Raw genomic sequence first — 24196 nt, 5'->3', positions numbered from 1 at the left:
TTATGTATATAATTCCTTAACATTTTAAAAGATCAATGTTCTTTACTAATGTTCTTTGATAAAGGCCTATTGGTAAAATAGAAACATAAACGGGAAATGTAACAAATGGAAGAAAAAGTGAATGGTTAGGAGAGACAAAAATCCTTCTCTGTTCAGTGAAATGATTAGCCAATTAAATAATTATAAATTAAATATAAATAATAGCAGAGCATTGTAAGCAAGCCAAGTTGCAACAAAAGCTTTAACAATAGAGTCCTATTGTTTAAAGTAAGAGATGTTCAAAGAATCAGATTGCTTGTAAACACCAGTTAAGTTTTTCTGATGGTCTATCTGTTTCAAAAGTGTTCAACAGATAAACTAGTTCATTTATAACTTTTTTGTGAAGATCCTATTTATTTTTACTCATTTTATTTAAAAATACCCAAATTTGCATATAATTGTCTACATTATATATAAATATATGATATAAAAATATAAAACGGATTTTTTTTTATTTAAATTGAGTTAAATAAATGTAGCATACTTTAACTTTTCCACACACATTCAGTGGCATCAAAAGTTGTTGCATCAGTTTTATTCATGTAATTCTAACAGTTGGTTTTAACAGTGTATCACTTATTCAGCCCCTAATAGCCAGGGGGGCATCAGTGATTGACCTCTGGTCGGTAGTGTCCGCCGTGAACGCACATCCTCCCCGCCCCTATGTTCGCGTTTCCCCGTACTGACGGAGCCTGTTCTAAAATAGACGGTAGCCCACCCTCCCACCGTCCTGTCCTGCCTGCTCTGCCCCGGCACTGTCTCCCCTCTTTCTCTCCCCCTGCCGAGGAGCGTCGCGCAGTCACCCTTTGCGTCCCCTCGCCAGGACTCCGCACTTCAGGACAGCGGACCGCGGGACTTCATATAACTCATAAGCCATCAAGAGGAAGAGGAGAAGGAGAAGAAGGAGGCAACACCGCAGAAGAAGTTCTCGAGGGAAGAGGGGACTCCCCAGAACCTGAGGTGAGCTGCGTGTCGGTGTTTGCTGCATTGGCGTTAGAGGTGCGTCGGGTTATTTATTGCTGTGCGTCCTGACGCATGGAGACAGAAAGGACTAAGCACTCAGACTCTGCACTGCTGCCATTTCTTTAGTGCGTTTTGCAGGTAGATCAACCGACCTCTGACGCCCTTCACCTCTAAGAATTATGTGTCGCTGTTTATGCGTGTTTGCACAGGCTGTAGGCAGCGGCTGTTTAAATTTACTGTCTGTTCATTAGCGGCAGAGCGCCACAGGGGCCGCCGCCTGCTTTCTGGGACTATTTGGGACGTTGCAGGCAGGTGGGAGGAGCGGGGCCTCCGGGTGGGACGCATCAGTTTGTCATGTCTATATTAGGAAAGTGGCCGTGTCATTCTTTCGCTCTGTGCCATGCGCAGCACTCACACACCCGGGAACAGGGCTATCTCATTAACCTGCACAAGATAGTAGACAGTTTTCTGAGTCCCCCCCCCCCACTTATGTATATGTCATTTACACATAATGACTGAAAAGGCCAAAACAGCGCACTTTTAAAACAAACTGTTGGAGTGTAACCGGTTCAAACTTGACTGGCAGTGTTTGAAATTTTATTTTTATTTTATGAAATGGACGTGCAAAATACCAGCACCATTAATAGTTTGCAAACAACAGGATAATAACGTGCATTAATTCAAATTTCTCTGCCTTCACACGTATTTTAAACCAACAGCTCAATCCCAATCCTTGTAAAAGAGACATTTCATGGCTGCACTCTTTAATCTACAAACATTTATTTGGGAGCTTCTGCTGCTTCCGTTGTTGGCAGTAGAGTCACAAACGCACCTAGCTAACCTCATGAAATCAAACATGGTAGAAAAAAATTAAAAAGAATTGATTTACTGAAATAGTAACAAACTTTTTAAAATTACATTTACTAACATTAGAGCTAACATGTAGTTCATTGGCAAATACTGCCTCAGAGTTAAGCATCGAAGCTAGTTGGCTAGTTTGACATTAGCTTAGCTGTTGCTAAGCTACTTCAAGCTAAATACAAACTTAGGTTCTTGCTCCAAATCAGAGATTTGTTGTGACTCGTACATTATTGATATATTCATTCATATGTCACCCAATGTGAACACATTAGCCTAGGATTATTTTAATCCAAATAAGTTATGCATTGAATGTTTATAATTTTCTGAACCACTATAACCAGCAGTCCATAAAGTTATATGCTCAATAAAAAGTGAAATGATTGTAATGTCTTATATTTATTACACTCCAAAAATCCCTTTTTTCAACAGTCCAGCTATAACATTGTTAAAATATAGAAAAAACATAAACGCAAACACAGTTTGAAGGGGCGGCTCTGGGGGCCCTGAACGCCCCACAGTTGGCAGTCTGGAATGTAAATCTCTAGATAAAGTAGAACTTCTAGGAAAGCAGCTAGAGCTTTCTGTCCTCTCATCACTCTTGTCCAGTCATGTCTCCCCTCCTCTCTGAGGTCATTTCTGGATTATGTTCTACTGTGAAGTCAACCAACATCTCAGTTTCAGTCGACTCTCTTCAAGGCTTTATTATAAGAAACACATTTGTGCTGTACATTCTCCTAAAGTGTCTTTATTCTTTGGCCATTGACTGCTTGTTGACCTATTTTCCAGTCCATGTCACAGAATATTCCCCAATTAGTAATTCAAAATAAACGGGAGTAGGCCCAATATGATCACTGAGAAAAAGATTTGTACTTCATAATCAAAATGTTATTTAAAACAATTTTACAACCACTTTGGAGTTCTGTTCTTTTCTATAAGTGCGTTACTCCAAGTCAGTGGTGATGAAATTTATTTTGTGTTTTATCCAGCCAAAGTAATTGGATCAAACTGTTATTGAGACAGGCTGACAGCAATTAGTGATTAAATAGTGCTAGTTGCATGGTTTGTAAAATAATGCTGCTTGGGTGTTTGAGTTTTGGAGCTACTTTCTACCAAAACGTTTCAAAGGTCTGGGATTAAAGTGGCTTGACAAGCAAAAATCTGTCCTCTCAAAATAATCTGGGGTGAAAAACCAGAGTTCGTTAGCCAAAGTAAATCTATAAAGACCTTTAAAAATAAAAATAAATATTGACACTTTAAAAAATTAGAGTAAAGAGCAACAAGGAGCATTTAAAATAGTCATCTTTGTTATTTTAGATTTAATTTTAACCTTTGACCTTTGTGCAGCCATAGCATATTGTCATACTGTCATCAGGAAAACATCCAAACAGATGTAGATTTTTATATTCTGAGGCCTCTCCCAACTTTTATCTGCTCTATCCATATTATGTGTGTTTGCTTTTGATGTTTTGATAGCACATAGTGTTTGCTGGGACAATCAACTATTAATATCTTTTCTGTTATACAATATCCCCTGTGTTTTGGAGGATTAGAGATCTGCTGTCTGCAGTGGCCACAGGACAGCTACATGTCAGTCAACAAACGGAGCTAAAACATGCAGATGGGCTGTTATTTCATGTAGCTAACACACACTCAGGATTATTTAAAGCTGCTTCTGTTAAACAATGGCGAAAGCAGAAGATGTTTTGAACTAACAGGCAACAAAATGAAAATACTAAAAAAATACATTTAAAATAACTTACCTTTTTTCTTTAAGGTATACACAGAGTATGTAAAAATAAATTATTTAATTGAAACTTTAGATTTAATTTCACGAAAACGGCAGTAGCTTTTAATATTTGTGGAGAAACTAAAATCTCTTCTTAGAAAAGAATCAAACTAAAGTGTTTTGAAGAATTTGTAATCAGTGCAGAATAATACAAAAACAACCTTAAATGCAAACAAATAGGAGAGTTTCCATCTTTAAAACTGAGTGTTTTTTTTTATTTAGTTTTGGTTAAAGTAGAACAATCTTGCTCAGGTTTGATTAGAATCACAATTATATTGAAGATTTCAGTCTAGATTCCTTAACCCTAGAATCTTCCTATGCATATTTCTAAGACCTTAAACTATTTAACAAAATTTGTAGTCTCACAAACTTGTTGTCTAAAATCATACTCTTGTATTCTGCCCTCTAGTGGGTGGATCTAATTATTACAGGTGACCAATGCCAGTTTATCCCAAGGTAGCGGCCATCCTTTAAGAAGCAATATTCACATATTACAAAGTACTTTTTTGTTGGTTACAGGAATAAAAATGGTTAATTTATGTTTTTACCATACATATAACATTGCAAAAATGAAACTCCAACACATTTCTTACTTTACTAAGACTTGAATACGTTCTAATAAATAAATTTTGATTAGAATTTATATTTTGAAACTTCTTTTTAAAAAAGTATGATTTTCTTATTCCTTTTTTGTGGCATGAGAATTTGAAGGATTTAATAACCATGAAACAGTTTGTAGGTTTATCTAGTTCCAGTGAAAACTACAAAACTGATTATTTACCAGCTGCAGTTTATGTTCATCTGATCTGCAAGAAAAACAAGTTGCCTGAAGGACAAACGTTTTCGTAGAAAGAATATAGACAAAGACCAGGTCTTCTGTATTATTCAATAGCAAAACACAGTTCACTTTTGACTTAAAAGAAAATGATTCACACAAATTGTGAAGCACGGAGCTGGAAGAGTCATGGCTTAGGGAAGTTTTAGGACCTGACTATTTTACCATCAAAGAATCCACCATGAATTTAAACTCAAATTCAATTAAAAAATTCTTTATCGATCAAAATATTTATTTAATTAAAAATTAAATATAATTTTATTGTGTATCACAAGTTGAGATATCAGAAAATTAGGCTGAAGTAGAACCGGACCTTTTAACATTTCATGTTGAAATCCACTAACGACTTGTCGAAACTAAGAAATGGAAATTCCCGGACCGAGTAGAAGCTCAGGACTTTGAAGGAGCAGTGTTACATACTTTCCAGGCACATTGTGCCATTTTATAGCACAATCAAGCAGGTATCACCTTGAGTTGTTGTTTTATATCAAACATGCATTAAAAGATATTTGACATAGTAATAAGAGTCCCAATTACGAACACAATGTAATGTTAAACTTATAGCCTTCGCCTTCATATTTGTAGCATAGTAATTTCCTTCACAAGTCAGACCAGACTTTGATGTGGAGTTACTGTAAGCTTTTCTGCCACATCTTATAACTTGAGTATTGATTTTTTAATGAAAGTTTCTATTTCTCTCCGCTCATCCTTAACCTTTCCTCCTCTCTCTTCTTCCCTCATTGTGCTTCCACCTCTTGTCCAGTCATGAGTCGCAGCATCGTGCGGCAGAGTAAGTTTCGCCACGTCTTCGGGCAGGCGGTCAAAGCTGAGCAGGGTTACGATGACATCCGCGTCTCCAAGGTGACGTGGGACAGCTCCTTCTGCGCCGTCAACCCAAAGTTCCTGGCCGTCATCGTTGAGTCGAGTGGAGGAGGAGCGTTCCTCGTCCTGCCGCTCTCCAAGGTCAGCTGTGGGCGGAAGGATTTAATGTTGATGTTTATGAAGTTAACACATTGGAGCATTTTTGATGTAAATGATTAGAAATTCAATGTTTTACTAATAATACTGTAGGTTTTATAGTTTCTTTGTCATTCTTTACTTAAGTACTGTAATGAGATTTCCGTTATTTCCTTCATTTTAAGGTGATGTAGTAAATCTGTTTTGTATAATTTATTGGAAACAAAAACACATTCTTAACCTTGAAACTTGAAATTTTGAATTAAATATAAAGTACAGTGACAGATGACAAATTACTGTAATTACATTAAGGATATGTACATAATTTTTAAGGTTAATAAAAATAAGTTTTTAATTATGAAATTCACAATAGCTGTGTCACACATCACCCTGATTGTGTTTCTCTTGATGATCTTTTTGTTATATAACAGCTGCTGGTAAATTTTAATACGTTTCATGGATGATTTACATTTTTAACTAAATTTATGTTTTATGGTTATTTACCATAGTCAGATTTGTAATTGAAAAAAAATATTTCCATACACAAATAAAAAGACAAATACACATTTTTTCCTCAGTGCCTGAAGATAAATCAGACCAAACTTCTTTTGCTTTAGGTGATAATTACCAAAATTATTGATAATTGTTAAATGCCAGAAAACTTATTGAGAATATTTTTAGAGACTTTTTTTGTAGCTTTCTTCAAATTCAGAAGTTTATATACATTTCGTCAGTACCAGGGATACTCTGACTTTCAATCAATTATTAAGTTTATTCACTCGATTTAACAAATTGTATCATTAAAAGTACAAACTGATTCTGTTATAATACATGAGTGAAAAGAAGGCAGAAAGTAGAGAAATATTTTTCAATACATAATAAATCTCTCATGGCTGCATACATTAAATTAACAAGATATGTTGCAAAAAGTGTGTAATTTTCTTCATTTTTAGACTTGTCATTAGATTTTGAGAACATGATTGTGATTCATCTTCACTCCACTATGACTAAACTTGTATTAAATGTTCAGTTTTTGTAACAAGACTCAGCAGAAGAGGCTTTAGATGTTTAAATGTTGTTTCAAGGTTGAATTTTTCGCAGTATTCAGCTACTCCAGGCTCCAGTCATTCATGACAAAACGTTCAGCAAGCCGTTGTGTGGGGTCAAATATTTGTTTTGACCCCAAATGTTTGAAATACACAGAAAAGTCAATATCTTCTCCTTTAAGGTTGGACCTGGAAGGTAAAAGCAACGACTAAGGCCAGAACGAGAAAATAAGTACGTCGGTTTTTAAAATAAACTGGGGATTATTACAAAAGCTTGTCCTTTAAAAAATAAAAAATAACAACAAGGAATGCTGTTTTGTTACATTTCATCTATCATATTGTACTTATTTTCGAAAAAAAAAAAAAAAATTATATATATATATATAAATATAAAAATAAACGTCTAGATTTACAGCAGTTGTACAACATTAAAGTGTGTTTAAATTTATCATGGTACTTTTTTATGCTCCTATGATACTGATAGTTTTTATTATTTGTATGAAATGAATAATCCATAACTTTTGTATTGTGAGTTAAAAAACAACAAAAATGCTACAAAATAACAAATATTCTGATCAATTAACCAGCTGCCAGCTTGCTTTAAAAATAAAAAAACAAAGAGCGACAATATTTTTATAATTGAAAAATAATAATCAAAATAATAAATAATTGTTGTGCATACCTGTAATTATGAGTTTATTTTGAGCAATATAAATAAATTATTCATCTTTAAATAAAAGCAGTTAGATTGTATGAAATGTTTTTATTTTATGCTAATTCTGCCAGCCTGTTAAATCATGATAGTTTCTTTTTTCTAATATTTATAAACTTTTTTAAATTATTTTTGGTCTTTTTACTGTTGGTTATTATACCCTGAGATTTTTGTACCTGCTCTTCCTAACAGCGCTCCAATAATCATAAATATCTGAAGAAATTATTTGAGCTGAGTTTTTTAGTCTCCATAGCAGGTAGTAAAATTGACAAGCTTTTGAAAAATGTTAAAATAATGTTGGCATACAGTGTTGATATTTCTAAGGCTTCATTATTTTAAGTATTTGGCCAGAGTAATTTGTTGCCTTTTAAACTTCTATAAGTTTTGCGACATTTGAAAGCACAAGTATGAATCATAAGAAGCACTTTCAGTTGATTTCTCTTGTTTATCTTAGCAAGGAAAATTGTAAAATATTTTTGAAATTTGTGAAAAAGAGTTTAAAAATGCAAAGTAATCTCCAGCGTTTTCGAACTCACTGAAAAGTCATAGGGAACAGTCGTGCTATTTATACGCCGCAGGGCGATCTTCAGCCTCCCTCTTCCCCCCCAACAGGCAACAAGAAAAACTCCCCTTTCAACAGCTTGTCATTCGATCTATTAATACGCCTCGCTGAGCGTGTGTGTGTCTGTGGAGCCAGAGATATTTCTAATGCTCATACATGATAAGAAACACATTTTTGCTTTTCTTTTTCCTTATTCAATCTGTTTATTTTTGTACAGTAAGAGGCCACTATGATAGAATGTGGCTACAGTCACAATGTTTATCCAGAAACATGCCCAGAATATGCTAGTTAGCATACTTTACCTAGTTAGCAGGCTAAAGTAAGCGAGAGCGACTCATTAATGCTTTCATCATCAGTGTGCTGCAGCATGCAGTGCTAATACTGTAGTGTCATGTATATATATAGCACTTAAAATGATCAGTTTATCTGATTTTACTCTTTATGGGTTTATGTTTGAGTAAAATGAACATTGTTCTTTTATTGTATAAACTACTGTCTCTGAAATTACAAGCAAATATTTTATATTTATTTACAGAAAATGAGAAATGGTCAAAATAACAAAAATTATGCGGTGCTTTCAGACCTCAAATAAGGCAAAGAAAACAAGATTATATTAATTTAGAAACAACAATACTAATGTTTTAACTCAGGGAGAGTCCAGATATTTGGTGGAACAACCAGGAGTTTTTTAATGGGGTTCAGTTCAGTGGTCTCTTCATTTTTTTAAAAAGCTGTATTTTTTCAAAGCCGCTGCACTGAACCCCAACATAAATAATCTAAATAAAATATAAATAAAAACTGAATTGAATTGTTTTCTGTAAAGGCTAGAATTTTCTCTTTAATTATATTCATATTGCTTTATATTTTGGCTAAAGGAGTTGAAGAATGCAGCTATTTTATAATATTCTTTCTAAAATGCCACCTTGCACGTGTCAAACTCTGCCCTTGGTGCTGCAGACAGGCCGTGTGGATAAGAACTACCCGCTGGTAATCGGCCACTCTGGACCCGTCCTGGATATCGACTGGTGCCCTCATGACGACAACATCCTAGCCAGCTGCTCAGAAGACTGCACAGCAATGGTAAGTACCATTTCTTTATCCTTCTCCTGTGTTAATGCTTTTGTGTGTGGGGAATAAATCATGGATTTAAATGGTTGCTCTGCCTTTCTTTGACAGACCTAGCTGAGCCTGGTTGCTGAGTAAAATGTCTGATTTCAACGTCTTTCTTGATACCTCTTTACAGCCTTCAGGGTTTTAAACAGCTGCTATAATCTTTCTAATAATTCTGGGTTCAGTTTCACTTCAGCTGTCAGAAGCGAACAAAATGAAGGATCTGAAATATCAACATTTCTTCAGAATGTTGAATAATGATGTTCTGATCACCTATGTGTGATTTTCGACACTATAAGTGGGATGAAATATGTGGAATGTCATATTTTCTCCACCACAGACTGCATTTTAACTACAGTTCATTAAAAATGTAAAAGGTCTTTTCTAGCTTTTCTTTTCTCCATATTACTTGAATTTCTCAGTAATGTTTTCCTTTAAAAGGAGGTGGAAGGAAGGAGGAGGAGATAGCGGGTTTGGAGTTTTGTCTGGTGGGATTCATAAGAAAATCCATCAGAACGAAACTTTTTACAAAGATTTCTGGTCATAGATTTAATAATTACATTATATTGTCCAAAACCTTGATTTGTTTCTTTGGTAAAAGCACCAGGATATAAACAAAACACACTTTAACTGGAATTTATTGAACATTATTTTCCACAAAAGATATTTTATATCAAACTCTGCATCAGAGCAGACAAATTACAACTTAATCTCAAATGTTTTCATTTTTAAATATTAAATATTCTACCAGAGTGGTTTAAGTCTGTGTGCACATGTCCTGTTGTAACATTTATTGTTGTAAATCGGCAGCTTGTTTCAACACATGTGCATCGCAGCACCTGTCACTGATCCGCCCACTCGGTCATGTCACGGCTGCAGGAATCTGTGCGATGTGAAGACTAAATTGCTTCTTCTTTTCTAGCAGCAGCTGCATGGACGCTGTTTAAGTATGCGTGTGTGTAAGAGTGTTTTGTGTGTGTGTGTAGGTGTGTGTGGGCTTTGTTTATATCAAACAGCACACAGACAGACAGTTGCAGCTGTTACTGTAGTGGATTTGCAGAAAGGCCAAAACTGTGAAGTCATTCTCCTTATTTCGGGTCATTGCTCCAGCAAACAGCTCTTTAGAGAGAGTTAATGTGTGTGTGAGTGTGTGTTTTAGTGAGAGTGTTGTCCAGTAGTTCAGTCATCACCTTGGCACCGTCACAAACCAGGATTAGTGTTTTTATCGGGGTAATTTTTGGTTCTAAGACTCACAAAGCTGGATTACTTTTTACCTGGCTCTGTCGCCGTGGCGTCCTGTCATGCTGGAAACCCCAAACTCTTCTGGAAATCTTTTTATACAGAAAAATAAATAAATGAAGAAAATTTTATTTTATATTTTGCTGTACTATTGTGACAACAATAAAAGAGATGATGAGAACTATTTATTACATCTTTGTTAGGTGACAAATCGTAAATGTGCTAGCTATGTGCTAGCTTTGCAGATCACAGCGAGACCAAAATACTCTCTTTCTTTTCCAGGTTTGGCAAATCCCAGATCACTCCCTGACCCGTCCCCTGTCCGATCCCATCGTGGTGCTGGAGGGTCACTCCAAACGGGTCGGCATCGTCAGCTGGCACCCCACCGCACGCAACATCCTCCTCACTGCCGGTGGGTTTCACCAACAGAGAAACTGATCTTCATTAGGCAGCAGACGTGAGCAGAGTGCCTGAAAACTATACTCAAATAAGAGTAGCAGTGCTTCAAAATAAAATTACTCAAGTAAAAGTAAAAAGTAGTCATCCTAGATTTTAAATTGCATCGTCAGTCAGAACAAAATATAAAGTTAAGTGGAAATTTTGGTATTTTAAGGACCAAAATGACAATAATTCATATACAAAATCAGGCAAAAGAAATGTTTCCAAATCAGTTTAATAAAAAGTCAATAAAAATCTTATGAAACTTTTACAAAAACTGCAGGTGTGTGTCTGCGTCTGGTAAATTTTTACATGTTTGTTTTTCCATTCAGTGGGCAGAGAATATAGACATTTTACTCAAGTGAGAGTAACAATACTTCAAAATAAAATTACTCTTCTAAAAGTAAAAAAGCACAGCGTAGTAAAAATACTCCTAAAAGGATTTTTTTTGAAAAAGTTACTGAAGTAAATATAATGGAATAAATGTAAGTAGTTATCGCCCAGCTCTGAGTCGCAGTAATGTGCTTGAACCAGAAAAGGCGTTGTGAAGATGACTAAAATCTTTCTTTTCTGACTCTGTCTGCTTCCAGGAAGTGATAATCTGATAATAATCTGGAACGTGGGAACAGGCGAACCTCTCATATCCATGGACGACCACCCGGACCTCATCTACAGCGTCAGCTGGAACCGAAACGGCAGCTTGTTTTGCACCACCTGTAAGGACCGACGCCTGCGTGTCTGTGACCCCCGGAAGAGGGAAGTGGTGGCGGTGAGTGAGCAAGTACTAACCGATTAAACCTTTTTACATTTTGACATCTAACAGCAACAAACTTCAATGTGTTTGGTTGGGATTTTATTTGACTATGTGACCAAAACTGTGTGGTGTATGGTTATATAATAATAATAATAATAAAATCTTTTTGATAAATAAAAAGTGTCAAACATTGCCAGAGTTCATTTTGGAGTAGAATGTCCCACAGTTACAAGTTATATAGAATAGAAACTGTTTTTATTGTCCTGCAAAGGGGAAAGGTGTTAAAACCAATATATAAAAAACAAGATTATTATTAATAATAATAATAATAATAATAATATACTGTACAAAACTATAACAGAAAATACTGTGCAGTTATTAGAAATAATAATTCAAGGGATGTGCAACTGAGTCACTTTTTCAAAAATGTAAATAATGTAAATGTTTATTTAACACTGAAAAAGTCAGATTATTTACAATACAGTATATCAGTTCAGAAAATTGTGTTTTTTAAAATCAGAGTACGTGATTGTGCAAACACCAGCATGTATGTAAATACTTTTAATATGATTGAAAGCTAGCAAAGAAAATCTAAATATATAAAGACTTATATAAATATATTTAAATTTCTTGGGACTTATATAACTTTGATATAAGTCAGTTTTGTTCACCCACTTTTTATCCGCTGCTTCTACTTTTGAGATTCCCTCATATCAGGTAGCAGCCTTCGAAAATATCACTGCGCGCACCAAAGCTGGACAGAAGTCAAACATTTTTTAAATTTGGTGTTGAAACTATAAAAATTTACTGGGATCTCTTCCTTTTCTAAGAGCGAGATTCTGTCTCGATGTTTCCAACGAGACAGAAATCTAATAAGTCTTTACATATTTAAAATAAATTTATCCTTTTTGTTGATGTGGATAGAAAATCAGAATTTAATACAGATTTATTTTTGTTCTTGAAAAGCTTCTGTTGTCTCATCTTTTCTTGTGCTTTCTAACAGGAACGTCTGGCTCCACATGAAGGCATCCGACCAATGAGAGCCATCTTCATTAGAGACGGAAACATTTTCACCACCGGATTCACCCGGATGAGCCAGCGAGAGCTCGGCCTCTGGGATCCGGTAACAAACACCTTCCAAACTGTCTGTATCAGAAGGCAAAGGACGACAAGTTGATCATATTTCACATTTTGGCTGTTTTTACTCTGTTTAGACAAACTTTGAAGAGCCTATAGCACTTTTGGAGCTGGACACGAGTAACGGAGTGTTGTTACCGTATTATGACGCAGACGCAAACATGGTCTACTTGTGTGGGAAGGTAAGCTGGTTTATTCTTTTAAATCATATAAGAACACAGTTTCTTTAAATTCAGCTCATTTCAGTTCATCTATAAACTGAAAAAGGTATTTTATGATTTATGATAAGATGAATCTAATCATATGGAAACTTCTAATTTGATCCTACATACTATAAAGCATTGAATGCAGCTTCTTTTGTAAATATGTCCTATATTTCTGGCTCTGATTAGGAGAGTGAGTTGTTTTGGTTTAGACGGTTTTTTCGTGCAGGGGGACAGTAGTATCCGTTACTTTGAGATCACGGAGGAGCTGCCGTACGTCCATTACCTCAGCACCTTCAGCAGTAAAGAGCCACAGAGAGGGATGGGCTTCATGCCAAAGAGAGGTGTGGACGTCACCAAATGTGAGATTGCACGGTAAGACACTCATGACTGACTCTCCACCGCTTTTTTAAAAAGTGAAAATATGCGACTTCTACATTTTTTATAAAGAAAATGGTTTGTGGAGGCTGGACTAAATTAAACTTTGAAGTTGTGTTTTCTCTTGTTATTTCTTTGTTTTCTCACTTCTCTGTTGTCATCCCCTAAACTAAATTTTATTCTAGTTGTTTCAACACACCTTGAAGCAGTTAACATATAAAGAAAAAGGCTTTTATTCATTCTGAAATATTTTTTCCTCTAGCTGAGACTCTGAATTTCTGTTACATCACGAACGCTCATTTCTGCAAATCGTTTGTCACCATCCTTAAATAGAAATCAAAGTGTAAACAAACACGAGGCTGATGGATCGCTCTGCTTTTCCTGTTTGTCGTTCCTTTATTCTTTCCCAGGTTATACAAGCTACTCGACAAAAAGTGCGAGCCCATCACCATGACAGTTCCTAGAAAAGTAAGTAACCCTAACCCTTTTTTGTTATTTATATGAATTATTGTCATTTTTCATCCATTAGATATCAACCTTTCCACTTAACTTTAATTTGCTCCATCTGATGATGTAATGTTTTAATATTAAATGATTGATAACTTAATCAGTTACTCAGTAGACTTGAGTAGACTTTTTACCAAATACTTTTTCCTCGAGTAATTTCTTGGATGGCTACTTTTTACTTTTACTTGAATAAAAGTACGTTGAAGTGGTGATTTACTTTTACTTGAGTCTAACTTTTGGGGACTCTGCCCACATTTGTTGGCAACATAGGAAACAATGTGACAGCAGGGATCTACAGTTTACTGTTCGAAACAAAAACAGACTAAAATATCTCTCTTCTTCTTGCTTGACTTTGTGTGGGCCAGTCGGACCTCTTCCAGGATGACCTTTACCCTGACACAGCAGGGCCTGATCCCGCCATGGAGCCTGAAGAGTGGCTGGACGGCCGTGACGAAGATCCCATCCTCATCTCCATGAGGGACGGCTACGTGCCGCCGAAGAGCCGAGAGCTCAAAGTGGCGAAGAAGAACGTGCTGGACTCCAGACCCACCACCAGACGCAGCATGTCCGCCTTGGACACCAACAGCTTGCCTGTAAGTTTTGGACATGTTGAGCATCCATAGCTCGATCTGCTGATTTGTTCGTTTTCACAGAAATGATTGGGATTCATATCATTCTGCTGCATTAACAGTATTTGCTCGAACTTCATCTAAATAAATGTTTTTACATTTATATGGCTTTTCAAACATTTCCCTCTCTGTTGAACCTTTTTCTTATTGTGCACAACTTTTCCCTTCAAAGCACCCATCTCTGTTTTGGTTTAGTTTCTCACTACCCTTGACCTTTTTTCCCCTTCTTTCTTTATCATTCTCCCCCCTTTCATCACTTTCTGTTTTCCTTTTTCCCTTTGTTTCCCTTCCTTCCTGTTTCCTCCTGTCCAGCCTCAGCTGCTTGAAAGGCTACTGGAGGAGATTCAGAATCTGAAGGCTACAGTTTTGTCTCAGGAGAAGCGGATCTGCGACTTGGAGAATAAGCTTTCCCAGTACACCAACGGTACTGCCTGATGTGCATGTGAACACATCAGTTAAAGAACTGGTCTGGATTTCAGAATCACTGTTATTATAGAAATGCATTTTCACTGCACTGGCAAGAAATCACCCTTCTGAGAACTTCAGCCATTTTGCCTCCTTGAATATATTGTTAAATAATGCAAATAATTTGTTAATCAAATTCCAGTCAAACTCAGAGGCTTTGTGGCCATTTCTGCAAAATTCTAATCCGAGTTTGAAAAGAATGTACCGTAATGGCAAAGGCATTGCGTTTGTGAAGTCATAGCTTTATTGATTTGAATGGACTGAAAACTGTGGAGCTGTGGGACTGTGCAATTGAAGGACATAGGCAAGTCAGATATGAGGAATAAAAGTTAGCAATGTGCACAGCACAGGTGTCAAACTCCAGTCCTCAAGGGCCGCTGTCCTGCAGTTTCTAGATGTGCCACAGGTACAAAACACTGGAATGAAATGGTTTAATTACCTCCTCCTTGTGTAGATCAGTTCTCCAGAACCTTAATGACCTAATTATTCTATTCAGGTGGTGCAGCAGAGGCCCATCTAAACGCTGCAGGACTGCGGCCCTCGAGGACTGGAGTTCGACACCCGTAGTTTACAGAGTTTAACGGAAAAAGATGGCAGCGCATGGGTACGCAGCGGCTCGGGGGCTCTTAGCTTTTCATTCTTTCATTCTTTCCCCCAAAAATAAAAATAAGTAAAGAGAGCAAAAGGAATAGTCCACCATGAAAAGAGCGAACACATGTACCAGATGGTCAGATGTTACCAGACCTCTCCGAATATATTTCAAAATGTAAATAGTGACTAAAGAAAACAAGTGATAAAATATCAAACTTATGTCAAAAGAAAAACATGTTTGTGTTCTGTAAAAGAGTAAAAATAGACACATAATCACAATAAAATCTGTTTTTTTTTAATGGGATCCTTCATTTTTTTCAGTGTTGCACCTTTTATCAACTAAATTTCACAATGGATTTCACCTTGGATACAAAAAAGCCTCAGCTATGTTTTGTTGCTTTTTTGCTTCTGAAGTACTGTACATGGTGTAAACACTGTGACATTTCCTAACAGTGCATTCATTCATCTCTACTATAAAAAAGACAAATATCTTGGATAATTTAACTGTGGAACAACAAGGTTTCAATTCAAGTAACATCATCCATCTTGAGCTGTTGCTCTACACAATACACCTTTTAATTTTTATCCTATTTACAACTTAATTTGCTTTCTAATACAAACAAAAAAAGTATGTATTTAGCACCACACTGAGTATAAAACAGTAATTTAGTTTAGTTAAAATTATTCATGACCCTGTCAGAGTCAAAGTTTATTTCATTCAACCAAGAAGTTTGCTTCTTACAGACTAGCAAAAATAAAAATGTGTTTTGAAGTGTGCTCTTTCAACATAATTTTAATAAAATAAATGCATATCTACAGAAAATTATGCAACTATAAAATTAGGGATGCACAAAATATCGGCACCAACATCGGTGCCATTAGCCATTTTTAACATATTGGTATCGGTACGATAAAAAAAACTGCCGATTTCTTTTTTTTTTTTTCTCTGTTTCTGGTTGGTTTTTTTCATCAAAGATGTCGAAACTGGAGTGAAATATATATAATATCGGTAAATATTATTATTGGATATTGATTATCCAAATTTTTCTATCAGTGCATCCCTAATAAAAATATCAGTGCAAATTTCAATAAAAAAAAAAACGAAAGTAATTGCATTTTAAATTCCTGAATCTCTTTCCAGATGGTTTAGATTTGTCAGAGTGGTTGACAAAAGTATTCATAAGTTATACAACAAGATATAAAGTATTAGAATCATTCAGTTCATGAATTCACTCAGTAAAAGTTGTCCAAACCCCATCATGATGAGACACAGAAAGAAAGACAGCGAGGCCATGCTGGACCCGGAGACCCTGGCAGTGAACCGACACGTGCCAACGTTGCCGACCCGGTCCACAACCAGCAGCTGCATTACTGGCGCACAGCAGGAGGCGACGTAGGACACCAGCGTTACGTTCTCGTTTCCGGCCTCCAGGTTGGTGTTGAAGACGCCGGTGCCCTGTATGAGGCTGACGCGTTCGACGCCCGCCCCGCTGTCGCCGTCAGTCACTCTGATGGAGACGACCCAAGCAGACAGGCTGCAGTTTTCAACACAGCTGGACTGCATGCTGAGAAGCTGACACTCTGGTTGGGTGAAATCATTTAACTGTGGGGAGAAAAAAAACCCCATTTTTGATTATATATGAGCTAATAACTGCAAAAAGGGTTTAGTCTGTACATGAGTAGGGATGGGTAACTATTGTATTAATATTTGCGGTAATGTCTAATTATCAGTAAACATCATTTGACCATTTTTGGAAACCTCAACATTGACAGAATGGTTGCGATTGTCATCTTTAACTTTACTGTTGATTTCAAGAGCATTTATTCATCTGAATAACATTGAATACCATTATTGTGTACTCTTCAGTGTTACTATTGCACTATTTAATGAACCCAAATAAGCCTATTTGAAAATGCAAATTAAAACGGATGAAAATTCAAACAGTCAAAAAGAACCATAGAATACTGTGCTGAAATTTGCATCCATTTTACCCAGTCCTGATCATGAGTTAGATACCCAAGCATCATTTATATTTTTAGTATAATAATATTTATAATATTACAATAAACAATACAATAAATGTTGCAAAACTCTTTGGCCCAGACAGCAAAAGGCCAAATTGAAAAGTGAAAACTTTTCTTGCCATCAAATGTCTTAAGAAAAATGTGAAATGATGAAAATCTTTCAGAGGGTTTACGGGATAAAAACTCAGACCACACAGACTGGAGAAAGTTTTTTTTTTTTTAAAAAAAAAAACACCAATGCAACCATTATATGCAAAGTTTCCACTATTCTTGAGAACTGTAATGAAAATTTCCATTTCAGACCAACTGAATCTGCAAAAAGTTTAAATCTAGTTATTACCAGAAAACCTGTAAACTTTTGACTTGCTGAATATATTTACTTTTTCCCCCATTAGGAACTGTTTCATTGGCAACAATTTTGAACATTAGTTGCATTAAATGCGTTGAGAAAAGCATCACAATGTTTATTTGTTGAACTGTGATAGAACCAGCGTTGGTGCAAAAATAGGTCTGAATATTTTAAAGAACTGTCTTATTGCCTAATTCTTAAGGTAAACTTGAAAGACTTAATTGTGGCATTATTACCGAGTTTACTACAGAGAATCGCAGCACAATGTAGTTGGTGTCACTTCCATCCGGCGTCTCGGCCACGATGGTCAGGATGACGTCGGAACCAGACGGGATGCTCAGCGGAGCCAGCAGGGTCACCGTGCCATTAGTGCTGTTCCCACTTTCCACCAATAAAACGGTCGGAAATGTCAAGTCAAGACTTCTCGAGTTGGTGGCTCGGATGGTTATGTTTTCATCGGATCTACTTGAAGCCACAGTGAAGGGCACAGAGGTCATGGTTCCTGCAATCAAGATGCTGTCTGAGTCAGCCTGAATAAAAGAGTTTAAATGTTAACTTTTCATTATTTATCAGGTTTTTGGTCTTGATTTTTATGCCACACTTTTACTCACTGTAAGAGTCAGATTAGAAGCTCTGAAGTTGGTGGGCGACTGTCTCTGAAAGTCAGTAGTAGAACCTTGAACTCTCCCCTTTACTCTCACTACAAACTCCACCGTCGGCATCACATCAACCTGGACTAAAAAGTTCCTGCCGCCCTGCGACACAACAACTCCCAACGTCTCCTCCGACCCCTTCGTCGATTCCACCAGAGCAACTTCTGTCACAGCAGCAGCGTCACTTCCTGATATAGTCACCAACAAACTGCCATAGAAGCCTTGAAAGAACAAAACCGAGTGATTACTGCTGACCTAATCACGGTTAAAGTTTAGATTAGCAGGCGTTTACCTGCTCTGGGACGCGAGTCGAGAGCATCGAATCCACCGAAAGGACCCTGAGACGGCTCGACAAAGTCAAACAGGAAGTCGACAGAGCTCTCACCTGCAAATACAAAAATCTAATGATTATTTTATTGCTTTCAAATAACTTAAAAATTAGCAGAACTAATAGATGAGTTAAGGTAAAACATGACAGTTTGGTTTATTGCTTATGTTGCTAAGCATGAGTGTGTAAATGCAGACTGATGTTATGTAATAAGTGTGATTAAAAGTGTTTGTCAGTTTTGGTCAATTTCTTCTGCTGAAACAGACTAATGTTGAAGTCGCAGAACAATTTAAGTGAAGGAACAAAAGAAAAATTGCAAGCAGTGAAAGAAATAGTAAATGTTTTAAAAATGTCGAGAGAATAAACAATCACAGGTGTCATTGTATAAGCAGAAACTGCTGAGTTAAATACATTTTGAAATTGCTGTAGCAATAACTAATTTTATTAGAAAAAGAAAAAACTCAATGATAGTTTTGCCTTGTTATCACCTTTTTGTAAATTTACAGCAAAGTTAAAGTTAGACTGTGATGCACAAGTATAACAGTGCAAATTTCAGACCAAGACTGTTGTTTCTGATTTTTTCTTTACATTTTGGTGCATTTTTTTTAAATAAACATTTTTTAGTGAAACATATGTAAAACACAGTCCTGTCACTTCTGTACATCAGTAATAAAGGACTCTTGTTTTGATGGTGCATGTAAATCTCCTGAATTTTCCTCCTATGAGACAATAAAGGCTCTAAAATGGCAAATACTGTATTGACCAAGAAACCCCTGGTGCATTTCTGTAAATGGAGGTTCCACACATTGCATTTGTTACAGCATCAGAATTGTGGATATTCGTTGCAGAAAAGAAAAATACTTAAGACAGACACACAGTAGTGTGTTATAAAGTGGCTGAGAACAAAACTAACATTTGGGTTTTCTTCTGTTGTACCCAAGTACAGAAGTTTATTTTTTAGGGGAAAAAAGGGGCTATTATAAATAAGTTACTTTCATTATAATCGCCCTAAATAAGAGCAGATGCTAAGTTAGCGTAAATGCTGAAGTGGTGGGAATCTCACCAACAACTCTCAGGGTGTAGGGATTGTTTGACACAATTCTGATTGCCCATTGTCCAACGTGCTTTTGTAACCGCACCGTTATGAAGTTTCCCACAGTCTCTGAAGAAGTGATCAATGAGCCGGTAGAGTCGGTGCTTTGCTGAGTTACACCTGGGGGGGAAAAAAGTAATCAGCATAGTGTTGCAACACAAGTTACCTTTCTAATCCTAATTATTGCATTTTGAAATTAATAAATTAGGCTTTCAGTACTAAGTGACTTTGCTAAGCTGTAAAGATTTTTTTTGCAAACTGTATATTTTGAAAACCGAAACAAAACGTTGTGTTGGTTCAAATTTAGCAGGCGGTGGTATTACCTGTCGGGCTTGTGAGTGTGAAAGTGAGGGACCTGCCGGTGATGTAAACTGTCGGGTTTATAACAGTTTCATCAACAATAAAGGTGAAACTGTCGGTTTTTCCTGGGTTCCTGGACGCCTGCAGAAGGGTCACCTATCGGATCGCAGTAAGAGGTTAGACCAGGAGGCTTTTACAAAAACACATTTAGATCTGGCTGACATTACCATTGAAGAGCTGACTGACTGGACTATGATTGCTGCGGCGACAGGAAGTTCGGCCTTCGTCACTTCGATGGCCTGACCGCCCGACGCCTGAGCCAGGTCTCTGTACAGCTGAGCGTCAGACTCTGAGATCGCTCTCGTCTGCAATTGGTTGCCGTTTCTTCTCCTGCGGCGATTAGTAACGACCGAGTCTGTAATCATAAAGTTGACCTGAAATAAGAAAACAACTATTTAAATTAAACTGAGAGTTTACCCTAGGGAAGAAAAAAACAACAACAATTATTCCACACAAGAGATGGAAAAATTATTTGCACATGGATCATCTAGCTTCATCTTCATGGACCTTTGACTATTTTATCTTTTTTTTTTTTTGCACTTTTTGAGCTACTAAACGCGGCGTATTTTGTGTGATAGATCAAAACAAAGTTGTGCACAACTGAAAAGAAAGAAAAACATGTTTTTCAAAAACTGTAACCGGACTAATCTGTAATTCAGAAAACCCAGAATGAACCACTTTTCACTGCAGTTACAGCTGCATGTAGGTTGCTGTTGCACCTCTGGGGATTGAATTGAGCCTCTCCCACAGCATGATGGTGCCACAACCATGCATGACCATTTATATTAATTTTCCTCCAATCAGGTTTTAGATATATATTCCACATGTTCACTGTATGGCTTGCAACAAACTGTAAATTTCTTCTTGATACTTTTTCCTATAAGTAATTTGACTTGTCAAAATTGTTTTCAAACAAACCTGCTTTAACATTTTTAACTATTGACCTGACCGGTGTCCTTTTGTCATCAAGACACTTTCAGTTCTCTGAAAAACATCAAAGATTTTCACAGAATCGCCAGATTTCAACTACACTGGTCTACCAATTGCATTTGATTTCATTTTGATGCATCAGAGGAAAGGGGGTGAACACAAACACAGAATTCCAGTAAAACTTAAAGTTTCTGTGACAAAATGTAAAAAAGTTTGGGATATATCCTCTGTGCAAGGCCCTATAAAAATATGCGCTGTAATTAGCATGCAAACACTTACCACAGTTTGGGTTCGCTCTATGAGAGCAATCACCGTGTTCTTCAAATCTTTGTCTTTAGCAGGAGCATCCGTGAAGAGAAATATCTCGGAGTTGAACGGAGCACTAGTTAACGCCAGCTGTAAGATGATGCATGCATATAGTAAAGATCAGCTTCAGTAAAAACTGAGGTTTTAAAGACAGTCGAACAGCGAGAGCATACCTGCAGCCCTGAAAGACTCATTTCCTCATCATCTCCTCCACCATTAGTTGTTAGATGGTTCACAATATCCTTGAAAAGTGTTGCATCCGTTGTACGAATTATTGGCCCAAATCCTTGGCAAACAAAACAAATCAGTTTGTAGTTTTCTTCCTCAGACAGAAAATGTGTTTAAATGTTGAGAAGCGAAGCCGTACCTGGATCGCTGAATGGGATGAGGATGTAAACGGACGGTTCGTTCTCTGTTCCCACCTGGATGTCGATGATGGTGGATGTGACGGTCTTCACCACGGCGATGTCGTCGCTCATGCTCTTTGAGGTGTCAGTGACAAAACAAAGAGCTTTGCTGGATCCTCTAGAGATCCCCACCATCCTAAAAGTTTCAAAAGAGATGGAACAAAATGAAGCAAAATAAATGAAAACCCATTGCTGTATAATTTAACCAAACGTACTGTAGGAAGGGGAGGTCTCCGGCTGCCAGCCGAATGTCCTCCAGAAGCTGGCTGGTTGCAGCTACTGCCAGGTTTGCAGCTCGCGTGTGGAGATGTCCGTGGCTGGATTGGAAGGAATCCTTGTTAATCCCACCGGTTGGCTCGATCTTACCAGTTTGATCGAATGATCCTCCATGACTGCACTTTCCTTTGATTAAACAAAAGTTTGAGTGCTTTTACACAGTTGGGTTTGTTTTACAGGCATTGCAAAAAAATAAATCAATTATTTGAACGTTTGCATCAGTGTAACGATGCTTTTTAGCATTACAGTATCAAAACTCATTGGTTTTTGCATGTTTCCACTGGTATTCTGACTATCTTGAGTCTTTGTCAGAAGGTCTCCTGCCCTCTAACCCTAATCTTTAGCTAAAAACAACTTTCTGTCAGAGGAAACATGTTGGTGAAATTCAGAGTTTTTAAAATCCACTGGAGATTGTATCTTTTAATGTATATCACAAATAAAATGGGCGATTTAAGCATCGTGTCAGAAAATAGAAGCCATAGACTGCAAAACAGCCGAAACACTGAGTGCCTTTAAATCTAGACTAAAAACCACCTGTTTATAGTTGCATTTGAAACGTAATAAATGAAACATTTTGATGTGTTTCAATTGTTGACTGTGTTCTATGACTTTGTATTGTTATGATGTAAAGCACCTTGAACTGTTTTATTGCTGAAATCTGCTGTACAAAATAAACTTTGATTGATAAAGGAATTTCTATTCTGAACTCGTCCTGAACCAACCAGACCAGGCAAAGGAGCGGGTGGAAAATGTCGGATGGCTAAAAACACGACCGGTCGGTGATGGAAAACCCATCTTTGAGTTTGTTTGGCAAGTCAGCTGATCTCATCGTTCAGATATACGTCATTGCTGAACCCAGAGCAGCAGAGGACTGACACTTTTCCCTCAGGCTGTGGTGAGCAGATCGCTTCAGGAAAACATGAATGGGGAAAAAAACCAAAGCAGAAAAACAACAAAAGTCTAGTAATTGCCGTTTGTATCCCTTAAAGCCAGCAGGGTCCTTTCAAGAACGCTTGAATTCACACAAGAAACCGTTTTCCACAAAAAAATCTATTTTATTATATATTATTTGACCTGTTTACATGCAAACTCAACTAGTTATTTTTCCTCTTAGCCCTTGCTATTTTAAACTGCTAGATCTTTGAGTCAGAGAACTGCTGCAAGCAAATAGTTACTCGTCAAGTTGAAAAGGATAAATATCTGTAATCTGTGACTGACAAAGCTGGACAATGACCCAAGTATTGCATTCAAGAAGAAAAATAAATTTTCCAAAGGTAATTGTAAGAGAAATGCATGTGAATTTACCAGGTGGCTTGGTTGAGACAAAAGGTAGGAGCCCAAAGTAGCCAGAGGTCAGGATCTGTCCAGCGATGATGTCCTCCAGAATGTTGTTGGTGCAGTCGTCGCCGACACAGTTGCGACAGGTGGCTCTGCTTTCACCTGACATGGAGTAAAACCGAATCAGATAATATGGTTCTACTCCATTCCATCCAAACAGCATTCTGCAGGGTCATCAGCTCATGCCATCTCTTTACCTGCGATGTTGCCGATGCTGGTTTCTGCTTTAATCAGATTAGAGTTTGGGAGTGTGTTTCCCAGCTCCACCCAGTTGCTGTGACTGTAGAAATCCTTCCACATTGATAAGAGAAGAAGAATTACCAGTCAATCCACAAAGATTTCAATCTTTTAAAAAAAAAGTACAAATTATGTTGAATACTTGCAAAGGATGCATAATCTCTCCCAGTTTCTCCTTTGCGGTCTCATAATTCCCCATCCTGTTGTTGGCTTTGACAGCAACCATTCCCTCTGTGATGATTCTCCTTCCCTGAACAAACTCCTCCTCGTCAAAGTGGAAGCTCGGTTTGAAGGCGTAGCGGATGTCCACTCTGATATTCCTCAGCTTGATGGATGTGATGGCTTGACGGAAAGCCTTCGACGACTGCGAGGCGCCGCAGGCAGCAGCAACGCCTTCTGCAGTGAAAGGCTGAGCCTGAAGACGCACATTCACACAACATCACCAGGACTGAGAGAGATCCGTTTCTAGAAAGAATAATGTAACAGGAGTGTATTCCTACTGGGTAGTTGAAGTTTGTTCCTTCAGTCAGGGCTAGAGAGCGGCATGCCTGCACAGTTGCATTGAGAATCGCTTGCTCTGTAATTTCCTGGTGATTTAAAGAACCCCCAGGCAATATTTCAAATGCCTGCGCTCCGATGTGCAGGAGGAGGAAACAAAGCACAGCAAACACTGAGCGGATCA

At 37.3% G+C, this 24196-nt stretch overlaps 2 protein-coding genes across 2 annotated transcripts; one reads left to right on the top strand and one right to left on the bottom strand.

The window, feature by feature from the left end:
• Positions 1-762: 762 nt before the first annotated feature.
• On the top strand, positions 763-15403 carry coro6 (coronin 6). The gene is made up of 11 exons (XM_032575472.1): positions 763-999; positions 5248-5447; positions 8719-8841; positions 10393-10522; positions 11139-11317; positions 12306-12425; positions 12517-12621; positions 12872-13017; positions 13431-13488; positions 13893-14120; positions 14469-15403. Exons 2-11 carry the CDS (start codon positions 5250-5252, stop codon positions 14589-14591), a joined length of 1410 nt encoding a protein of 469 aa, XP_032431363.1. The 5' UTR covers positions 763-999; positions 5248-5249; the 3' UTR covers positions 14592-15403.
• Positions 15404-16428: 1025 nt separating this feature from the next.
• LOC116728848 (von Willebrand factor A domain-containing protein 7-like) lies at positions 16429-23944 on the bottom strand (the record flags this gene model as incomplete). The annotated part of the gene is made up of 14 exons (XM_032577165.1): positions 16429-16815; positions 17823-18116; positions 18198-18460; positions 18532-18624; positions 19631-19780; positions 19984-20116; positions 20188-20394; positions 21230-21346; positions 21430-21542; positions 21624-21799; positions 21879-22065; positions 23245-23379; positions 23475-23568; positions 23657-23944. Coding segments are annotated over 14 exons (2637 nt in total), but the record flags the coding sequence as incomplete, so codon positions are not given.
• Between the last annotated feature and the right edge of the window lie 252 nt (positions 23945-24196).

This window comes from Xiphophorus hellerii, chromosome 11, assembly GCF_003331165.1.
Source record: "Xiphophorus hellerii strain 12219 chromosome 11, Xiphophorus_hellerii-4.1, whole genome shotgun sequence".
Classification (NCBI taxonomy): Eukaryota; Metazoa; Chordata; class Actinopteri; order Cyprinodontiformes; family Poeciliidae; genus Xiphophorus; species Xiphophorus hellerii.
The sequence above is the reverse complement of the archived record's forward strand: the minus strand, read 5'-3'. Positions and strand labels throughout refer to the sequence as shown.

Excerpts from the sequence above, each read along its gene's own strand:
- coro6 (XM_032575472.1), top strand. The coding sequence starts at position 5,250 with ATGAGTCGCAGCATCGTGCGGCAGAGTAAGTTTCGCCACGTCTTCGGG. Across the intron at positions 11,318-12,305 it reads GGAAGAGGGAAGTGGTGGCG|GAACGTCTGGCTCCACATGA; the intron begins GTGAGTGAGCAA and ends GCTTTCTAACAG. Across the intron at positions 12,426-12,516 it reads AGCTCGGCCTCTGGGATCCG|ACAAACTTTGAAGAGCCTAT; the intron begins GTAACAAACACC and ends TACTCTGTTTAG.